Source organism: Protomyctophum bolini (genome assembly GCF_963924005.1).
Source record: "Protomyctophum bolini genome assembly, chromosome: 8".
In the NCBI taxonomy this organism is placed as follows: Eukaryota; Metazoa; Chordata; class Actinopteri; order Myctophiformes; family Myctophidae; genus Protomyctophum; species Protomyctophum bolini.
The window spans coordinates 46,626,302-46,637,245 of NC_137869.1; the positions used below are offsets into that span (position 1 = coordinate 46,626,302).

At 44.6% G+C, this 10,944-nt stretch overlaps 1 protein-coding gene across 1 annotated transcript; it reads left to right on the forward strand.

The window, feature by feature from the left end:
* Positions 1–464: 464 nt before the first annotated feature.
* On the forward strand, positions 465–2,216 carry LOC308320307 (putative RNA-directed DNA polymerase from transposon X-element; the record flags this gene model as incomplete). Its single annotated transcript, XM_080770620.1, has 3 exons — positions 465–1,039; positions 1,072–1,193; positions 2,167–2,216. 3 exons carry the CDS (start codon positions 465–467, stop codon positions 2,214–2,216), a joined length of 747 nt encoding a protein of 248 aa, XP_080626746.1.
* Between the last annotated feature and the right edge of the window lie 8,728 nt (positions 2,217–10,944).

A 10,944-nucleotide genomic window follows, 5' to 3' on the forward strand; every position in this document is an offset into this window, starting at 1 on the left:
CAACCCGAGGAAGGCTGCGGGTCCTGACAGCCCCGAAGGACTGAAGGACCAGCTGGCTGGGGTCTTCACCAAGATCTTCAACCAGTCCCTCGCCCAGTCCACTGTCCCACTCTGTCTGAAATCCTCCACCATAGTCCCCCTGCCCAAGAAGCGCAACATCTCCAGTCTAAATGACTACCGGCCAGTCGCACTCACACCAGTGGTGCTTTGAGAAGCTGGTCCGGGGTCACATCACATCACTCCTGCCCCGTGGCTTTGACCCCCACCAGTTTGCTTACAGGGCCAATAGATCCACAGAGGACGCCATAGCCACAGCCCTCCATGCTGCACTGTCCCACCTGGAGCAGCATGCAGGGGAGCTACGCGCGGATGCTCTTTGTGGACTTCAGCTCTGCTTTTAACACCATCCTACCCCACAGACTGGTGGACGTACTGGGGAACTGGGTTTTCCACATAACACCTGCATGTGGATTAAGAGCTTCCTGTCTGGTCGCAGTCAGAGGGTGAGAGTGGGACAGCATCTATCTACGTCCCTCAGCCTCAGTACCGGCTCCCCACAGGGCTGTGTGCTGAGCCCGCTGCTCTACACCCTCTACACACACCAATGTACCCCCGCCCACTGCAGCAACACCATGGTGAAGTTTGCGGATGACACCACAGTAGTAGGGCTCAACTCCAAGGGAGATGAGTCTGCCTACAGGGATGAGGTGGTGCAGCTGACGGACTGGTGCAGAGAGAACAACCTGCTCTTGAACACATCCAAGACCCAGGAGCTGGTCATAGACTACAGGAGGAAGAAAACAGTCATTCCACCCCTGTTCATCAATGGGGACTGTGTGGAGAGGGTGTCCTCTTGCCGTTTTCTGGGAGTCCACATGGAGGAGGGCTTGACCTGGAGCACGAACACCTCTGAGCTGCTGAAGAAGGCCCAGCAGAGACTCTACTTCCTGAGGGTGCTCAGGGGGAACAACATCACACAGAGACTGCTGGTGTCCTTCTATCGGTGCTCCATAGAGAGCATATTGACATACTGCATACCGTGTGGTACACCAGCTGTACAGTGGCACAGAGGAAAAAGCTCCAGGGGGTCATAAATACAGCACAGAAGATCGTTGGCTGCCCTCTCCCCACACTGGAAGAACTACATAGAGACCACTGTCATAAAAAAACTCTGAACATTATGAAAGACACCGGTCACTCACTGTTTGAACTGTTGCCATCAGGCAGACGACACAGAGTGATCAAGTCCAAGACCAACAGATTCAGTAACAGCTTCTATCCCACAGCGGTAGTTGCACTCAATGCTGCTAAAACAATCTGTTGCTGCGACACATTTTAGTTTCCTCTGCTATAATTACATGTTTGTGCATTATAGTGTATGTAGTTATGTAGCAGAATCCAGTTAAGTGAACGTTTCGTGAAGATTCTTGTAAACCATGTTTTTTCTGTTCTATGGACCCTAGAGGACACAAAAAAAACGGTTTACATTTTTTTTTCGCGCCCTAACAATATTTTATCACCATGGCAATACTTGGCAATGTGTAGCAATATTCCGTGTCTGTCTGTATTTCTGTCGACATCATTTCTCCAAATCTGCCAGGCCGATTTACACCAAATGTGGTCCAGGAGTGTATGATGTGCTCTGGAAGACCCCATATAAATTTCACCACGATCGGCCCATAGGTGGCGCTACAGCACCAAATTCAAAACGAAATTTCATGATTATTCACAAACTACTTGTCCAATTTCAATGACATTGGCTAGGTTGTTGTACCATGGGCTGAAGCACAAGCCCAGAAAGTTTGACCACAATCCACCAATAGGTGGCGCTACAACAACAGATTCAATATGCAATTTCACAAGGTGCATAAGCTACCTGACCAATTTTCCACAAAAACCTTGAATAATCAGTAACGGACAGTTTTATTTAAAATCAAAGGGTTTATTTACGAATGTGACATGCTCAACTGTACAAAGAATCACTGTAGGTATCATCGTCATCACTCTCAGCATCATCTTTTGTATGATTATCACATGAACCCTCAGCAGCCTCACATTTGCAGAGCACTGTGCATGGAAGGTTATTACTGTTGCAAGAACAGCGGCCGCTACACTTGCTGGCAACACATGCACACTTGACGAGTTCAACAACGGCCTCTGGTGCAGGTGGAACCTTTGAGACTACACCTTCCATCATCTTGTTGCTTCCATCCTAAAGAAAGTGCATCTAAAACCTGTGGCTCAGCAACGATGTCTTGTGCCCATACATTGGCTTGCTAATGTGCTCGCAGAATGTGTTCGACGATGGACCCTTGCGTTGGACATATCTTTTCAACACCCTGATTGCCCTTGAGCTGTTTAAATATGTGCCACCAAAGTACTTCAGCTGATTCATACCCAGGTTTGAAAAGCTGACACACAAACCTTTCACACCCGGCTAACACCTCCAAGGATGGATGAGGGCCAACACCAAGTTCAGCAAGTGCATGGAGAACATCATCACCAGTCTTCATGAACGATTTGAAGCAGGAAGATTTACCTTTGCTGCTGGGGTTGTGCAATAACAAGAAGTCATGTGTATTTTGTTTTAGCTTGTACAGTATGTTGTTTTTGTGATATAATGCACTGATTGGTTGGCACTTTTAATTTCGTTGTACACGTTGCAATGACAAATAGAGATCTATCTATCTATCTATCTATCTATCTATCTATGTAGCCACACTTTACGTTGCTTGTTTACATTCTGCACTGCTGTACTGTACTATACTGTAAGCCCTCCTCCCTGGCCTGTGTGTGTCTGTGTGTTAGGCTGTGCAACAGTGACACTTGGTAGTGAACAAACGCTATTTTCTTGCTCGGACACAGCCAGGAACAGACCCAGGGACACAGGGTGGTTGCACCACTCAAAATGGCAAAAGTTGGAAGAAAGAGACAGTCCAATACGGGAGAGAGACGCAAGGAAGTGCCTTGTGGAAAAGGATGATAGTAAAATATGCGGAGCACGTCGGAAGGGTATAGGCCTATTATATAAGGATCAGGCATTTGTGGAATGAGCAACACCGCTAAATGTGTGGGTAGCACACATTTGCCAAAACATTTGCCAAAATGGCAAGTGGTTGGTATTTATTCACCCTTGCCACAACAGCTTGGTTTGGTATGGAACATTATGTAGGAGTGGAAATGCTGTGAGTCCAGACCTCTACCCAATTGAACACTTGTGGGATCAGCTTGGGCGTGCTGTACGAGTGTATGTGCTGTACATGCGACCAACAGAACCAAGTGTTGTTTTTTGGTATACCAACCATTTGCAATTTTGGCACATTTTTTGGGGGCGCTACCCACACGTTTAGCTGTGTTGCTCATTCCACGAATGCCCGATTCTTACAATCTATACAGACTATACCTCGTTGTCCAATCCAACATAGTTTCATCAAACTCAACATGCCACCATCCACAGAGGAAAGAGCAAGGTCCTCAAAATAAATACAGACAGCGTTACCCCCATCAAACTGGAAGGTGAAGCACTAGAGGAGGTGGAGAGCTTCACCAATCTAGGCAGTGTTGTCGACAAACAGGGCGGAACAGATGCCGACGTAAAAGTCAGGATTGGCAAGGCAAGAGCAGCTTTCCATCAGCTGAAGAATGTCTGGGGAGCCTCAGATCTTCCCATGAACACAAAGATCAGGATTTTGAATTCTATGGTGAAGCCGGTCCTGCTGTATGGAGCAGAAACCTGGAGAACAACATTAAACACCATGATAAGAATCCAGACATTCATAAACACCTGCCTCAGAATAATCCTCGCTGAATACGCTGGCCAAATAAAATCAGTAACCGGGAACTGTGGCAGCGAACAAGTCAACACCCGGTGGAGGAAGAAATCATCCAAAGACGCTGGCGATGGAATCGGCCACACTCTTCGAAAGCCTGCATCTAGTATCACAAGATATGCCCTGTTCTGGAACCCACAAGGGAAAAGGAAGAGAGGAAGACCACGAAACACCTGGCGCCGTGACCTGGATGCAGATGTGAAGAGATCCGGTCACACATGGGGACAGCTGGAGAAGATGGCCCAGGACCGTGATGTCTGGAGAGCTCTTGTTCGTGGCCTATGCCCAAAGTTGGGCTATAGGCGTAAGTAAGTATACCTCGTTGTACAGGTGACAACGATCAATGATTAAGATGATATAAAACACAATACCAAATGGCATCATCAAAGTGGAGAAATAAAGGACCAAAGTTAAGTTTCTGAACTTTTAGAGTTTATATTTTTAAATGGTATATTTTTTTGGTTTTATTACACAATACTTATTTATCTTTTTAAATCCTATACCTGACAAATAAACCAAAGTACGGAAAAAAAACTAAAACTAATCTAAAACTAAGCATTTCACCAAAAAAAAACTACCGTATATTACCAAATAGTAGCCCGGGCCGTTATTATGCAAAATCGATTCGGACCCCGGGCTGTTATAAGAAGCCGGGCCGTTATTTGCCATAGGCCGTTATTTATTTTTGCACCGGCCTGCACAGGGCCATTATTTGGTTTCAGTATATACATACAGTAACATGTAGTGCAAATATTGTTTGGAACTGGTATTACCGTATTAATAATAAAAAAGCAAAGCTACAGTACACACAGTAAAGTGTTTACAAGTACAAAACAATATATATATAAGAATACTGTACAAGTGTACAGGGTTTCTACACCTACCACCATGAAATTCAGTGAAATATTTTTAGAAAAGCTCATTTGGAATTAAAATGTTCAGATATCATTTCATAAATAGCAACCTAACAACATACTGTAGTGTTGGTTACTTTTTTACATCTGTTATTTTTCCATGTTGTGTTGCTTGGGGGGGGGGGGATTGCATTAACCTGACTGCCAGATGGGGGCGGTATTGGCAGCGTCAGGTTAGGATTGCATGGGATGCATTACTGTACTCAGCAGCATGTACAGTAATAATCCACGCGAGGAAAAAAAATCGCGGTAAAACAATAATCCACGGACACGATCATTTGTCATGGCCCCATCCGACCTCATCCTACGTTATAAAGAGTAAAATCCACGTAGGAATCGTTGTAGAACCACTATAGTTTGTCATAGAATTAACACAGGCGGGCGCCGCCATCTTGCTCAGAGACGCAGCCTGGAGACCAGAGACGTTTAGAGAGAGAGAGTGACGACAACATACCGTTCAGTGACTCATGAAGCTCCGTGAATACATAGTGAACGGAGTTGTCGCAACTCTCTTATCTAAACGGCGCTGCCTCCGACAGAAAGACAGGGGAACATTTTTACTAGACCCAATTGAATGGGAAACATCGTGTGTAACAAACGCCGACACTGTTTATGTTGTAGGCCTACTATTACTAAAAGACGATCTAAAATAAAGGGATTTAAGATCAGAACCAGTGCCACCACACACATTAAAATGCCCCCCCCCCCCCCCCCCCCCAAACCAACTGCAGGGCATTGGAGCAACAGAAAATATTAGCAAAGTAATTAAGCAAACCCATTTTCTTTATTAACAGTTAAAACTGGCAGAATTATTATAGATTTCATATACCGGTACAATAATATTAAATATGTAGAGCATTCTTTTTATTCAAATTTATTTTGCTAGCTTTAGTTAATATGATAACAATTTATTTCTAACCATATAAAATGAAATGGGAGTGAAATGCTAAAATTTGTAAAAAATTGCAAAATATGACTCCTAACGTTGTTGAAGTGGGACTCATAAAATCTCCCTGACTCATTCTAAAAGACCACCCCTGCATCCCGGGACTCATTACATTGAAAACATATTTAAAACCTTCTGCCTACTGTATAAACAAGAACAACCCCACCACCATCAAAACAACACAACAGCAACTGCATGAGGCCATCTCTTCTCAATGCCACTCATCATCCTCCTCCTCCTCCACCTCCTCCCCCTCTGCCTCATCATCATCATCATCATCCTCTATCACAAGTTCATTGCGGAACTCTTGTTCCTCATCGCTCTCATGATCTTCCTCAGCCACCACAGCAGCTTCCTCTCTAGCCCTCACAAGCTGCTCTCTACCCGCCTGGCATGGCTGTCCCTCCTTGAGGCAATTAATTAGCTGGTCTTCGCTCCCATCAACTGCCACAGTCAGCCCACACACCTTGTGAGGATAACAAAAATCAGCAATTAGCCATGGCTACACCACTCTCGGTCGGTCACTCACACACACACACACACACACACACACACACACACACACACCTTAAATGAGTTGACGATTGTGTCCCGATCCAGGGCGTCCCAGGCTCTCAGGACCCAGTCGACCAGGAGGCGGCGAGATGGGGCTCTCAGGTTCCCTGATTTGGTGTAGGTCTTATCCGTATCACCTGCCATCCAGCTGTCGTAAGCGTCGCGGAGGTGTGCTTTGAAGGGGCCGTTCCACACCACATCAGGGGCCTGAAGGTACTTTGTACAACCTCCAGGTATTACAGCCATTGTAACGCTGTACCCCCTCTTCAGCTCTGCCTTGGTGGCTTCGCTGATATGGCAGCGGTAGGAGTCCCATGCGAGCAGCCTGGGTCCGAAGTGGAATTTCCCCACCACCTTCTGGAGCCATTCCTTGGTCAGGTCGTCATTGAACCACCCATTTTTTGAGGAAGTTATCACGGCCCCAGGGATGTTCTGCATAGCCTTTACATCACGGACGGCCCCCTTAAACACGACAAAAGGTTTCAACTTTGTCCCGTCCGCTTTTGCTGCCAGAGCCACAGTGACGCGTGCCTTCTCGTGACCGGTGGTTTTGAGTGAGACGGTGCGGGCTCCTCTTGCGTTGACTGTGCTGGCACCCACCATGTCAAACCAGACAGCTGTTTCATCTATGGCAATAATATTCTTGGCATGGATCTTTTTGCTCTCTATCTGGCGACCAGAGAAGACGATGAAGTTTACAATCTTCTCAATGGGAGCGTCTTTCTGAGCAACAGTTGTTCTCCTCCTGAGTGAAAAATTGTTACGTCGGAGGAATCTATGAAGCCACCCAGTAGTCGCCAAAAACACCTCCCCGTCTCTCTTATCTCCCACCGTGGAGTACAAGGACTTGGCCTTCAGTCGAATCATTTTCCGAGAGACTCGTAGGTTCTTTCCACGTGTGTGGTGTATCCATTGACACAAGGTAGTTTCCAGCTCCTCACTCACTTTCTTCCTCCCTCCACCCATCAAACGAGCCCTTTTGCCATCCGTGTCGGCTTGAAAGGACATTTCATCTTTATTTTTATTCCATTCTCTCACGCGCTTCGGATCCACGTTAAACTGTCTGGCAGCTGCTAGTCCAGAGTTTTGCTCCGCATATTTCACCACCGCTAGTTTGAACGATAAGTCAAACTTCCTTTGTTTCTTTTTTTTAACATTTCTGTCCCTCTCCTGATTATTATTCACCTCCATGTTTCCTTCTAAAGCCACTTGTTCGTTGTCCGCCATGCTCAACAATGTACAATATCACTCAGAGTCGTTTCTGTCTGTTTTATGTCACTTAAAACACGAGGCCCAAGTCGCCGATTTATACTTTGTTTCATGACAGTGTCGGGCACCGAATACATCAGACCTACAAGCTCACAAGATCTATAAGCTCACAACGCGCCGAGCCTCGGCGCGTTGTGAGCTTATAGATCTGCTATTTCTTTGAACACCGGCCACGGCACCGTGCAGCAGGCTTTTTGCACCGGTCATCATTTGGCAGTGGTGGAAAATAACGAAGTACAATTACTTCGTTACTGTACTTAAGTACATGTTTTGAGAATTTGTACTTTTATTTACTATTTTTATTTTTCTGTATTTTTACTTTTACTTCGTTACATTTACAAGTAAAAATCATACTTTTAATCCGCTACATTAAAATTGGACACCTTTCGTTACTCGCTACAAATTTCCGCACGAAATATGCGCAATCTCCGCATTTTCCGCATAAAGTTTATAAAGTCATCGCCTCACTCATTCGTTCACATTCACACAGAAGCGTGGTGGTGAGGCGCCCGTCTCTCTCTCTCTCTCTCTCTCGGTCTCTCGCTCTCTCGCTCTCTCTCAACTCTCTCTCTCTCTCGCTCTCTCTCAACTCTCTCTCTCTCTCTCTCTCTCTCTGGTGCGGTGAATAGATAACAGCGAGCCGCGCGTTAATTGTGTGTGTGCGTGTGTGTGTGTGTGTGTGTGTGTGTGTGTGTGTGTGTGTGTGTGTGTGTCTGACTCGCGCTGCATCTGCTGGTTATTGCAGTTCTGTTTTCTACACTAGGCTACACATCTTAACGTCAGGAACGTTACACGACTCACCCATCCGTGATTGCAATCACTGTAGGGCTAGTCTTACCGTGCATTGTAAACGTCTGTCGAACGGGATGGTCGTTAAAGTTGATATCGGTTTCAACTTTATCCCCCAATGCATATGTGCATAGGCATATAGCCTGCACTTACTGTAGGCTTTTTTTTACTGTAGCTCTTTCTACTGAAATGATCGATTATTTTTATGGAGAAATCATTTAACATGCATCTCAATGGGAGACAGTTTGCCCTCGCAGAGTGGAGTGGGTGGGGCTTAAGGGCTAATTATAATGTGTGAATTCATGCAATTATAATGTATGTTTTGCAAATTGCAATGGCTCTCCCCATGAGCTCCCCTAAATGACTGGACCCCCATCTGAAATATATTTTTGTGAGCTTGCTTGCACCCTGAGGGTGCGTAAACACAAACATTGTCCTAACATAAACATTATGCCATTGATAATGAATGGCCAGTTTATAGTGTCTATTCCAACACAAACATTAAATGCCATTGATAATGAATGGCCAGTTTCGAGATGAGTGTTGAAATAAAGCCACTTTTGGACTTAATTTCTTTGTAGGCATTTTGAAAAGCATGTTAAAAATAAACACTTTTTACTTTGTAATTTTTACTTTTATACTTAAGTACATTTTACACCGGGTACTTTTTGTACTTAAGTACATTTAATTTGAGGTACTTTTATACTTTTACTTAAGTAACTTTCTTCATGGGTACTTTGTACTTTTACTTAAGTAATTTTCAAGTAGAGAATCAGTACTTCTACTTAAGTAAAATATTTTTGTACTTTTTCCACCACTGTAATTTGGTTACATTACATACAGTTCCATGCAGTGATCTTTTTATTATGGTATTAACAATAAACATCGCAGGCAATGCATTTTGATTTAATTGTAAGAGGGAGCGTATATATGTTCTGATTGAGCAAGGCGAAGCACTAAGCAGCGGACAAATAAATTATTTAATTATAAACTGTATAGGCCTACATACCGGTAGATTGCAATTGAATAAAACCATAATGTATTGGCCTACACTACACATAGCCTGTAGTACTGTGTGTAGTCAAGTGGCTAAACCCCACAGGTTAGGTTACAGGCGATAGAAAATGTAATGTCAAGCAGAGCAACATGCCTGCACGTGAACTAAATATAATTTAAATACCGGTAAATAAAAGCATATAAAAACATGAATTATACACCCAATGAAAATGTACACTTCACGGATTATAGGCCGTTTGGAATTAGAACAATCGGTTGAATATATTGGCAGAGAATTGCACGATTTAAATATCAACCTTGGGTTTTATAGTACTATACTTGTGAGGACCTGCGCTGGTGCACGCCACGCACCGAAAAAAAAGGGTTCAGATTCATCTGCAAGCTCACACAGCGCTGCAACACTTGGAGCTTGTTTAGTGATACACGGATGACAATAAACATTACACAGAATATACACCACTTTGCATTAAAACAATTGGTTGTGCATAGGAGGCACTTGTGAAACTATAGCCGATTGATTTTATGGATGTGGAGGACTGCATGGTGTTGCGCTGTCGCTGTTGTGAAATGATCGAGTGGCATGCGGAGATTTGCAAACTCAACTCGGTGAACATGCATATAATAATATAAATGACGGCTGAGGCTGATTAAGTTTGCATATAACGGCCCATGGGCCGTTATATGGAGGAGGGCGGTTATTTGATGGAGGCGGTTAATACGCAAAATGGTGTCGGGACCTGGGCCGTTATAAGAAGCTGGGCGGTTATTTGCGCATGGGCTGTTAATTGGTAATATACGGTAAATAAAAACTAGCAAACCCGCTCTAAAAACTAACTAAAACTAACTGAATCAGGGAAAAAAACTAACTAAAACTAACTGAAGAAAGAAAACAAGTCAAAACTAACTAAAACTATAATGAAAAAACCAAAACTATTATAACCTTGCCATGGAGCAGAGTGACAATGATGCTGACACTTTGATTGTGAGAGAGGCTGCTGCTACAGATGGCTCCGTTGAGGTCAGTACCATTTGTGTAGGTATTTTACTTTCATTAGCTATGACTATACTTTAAAAGAAGAGTTGACTATTTTTATATAATTTCACATAGTTGAACGTGCAGTGCATATCTTCTTCTAGATAGTGAATCTATCTGCCACTCACCGACAGGGGGTGTGATCGGACAAGATGGCGCCGCACTATGGCGACATGGTTCTACTCTTGTTTGTTTTTTTGTTTGTTTGTTTGTTTGTGGAACCCAGCGTTGGTCTCGTTCAGTACGACAGGACTGAACTCCTTCACGTTCGGGCATACATGCCCGTTTTTCTGCCCGACCTGCCACCGGACTACCAGCTACTATTACACAGAGAACGGATGAAACACCGCGGGCGGCCACGGAGGAGAGGGGCGAGAGGAGGTGTACTAGTCCGACTAAGACGCCGCATCCACCGCCCAGCCTTACCCAGCCTGATCCTCTCCAACGTCCGCTCTCTGGCAAACAAGAGAGATGAGCTGTCCATGCTCATCGGATCACAGAGAGACTTTAGAGACGCTGCCGCCATCTGTCTAACCGAGACCTGGCTAAATGAGGATATCCCGGACTCTACGTTACAGCAAGCCGGCTTTT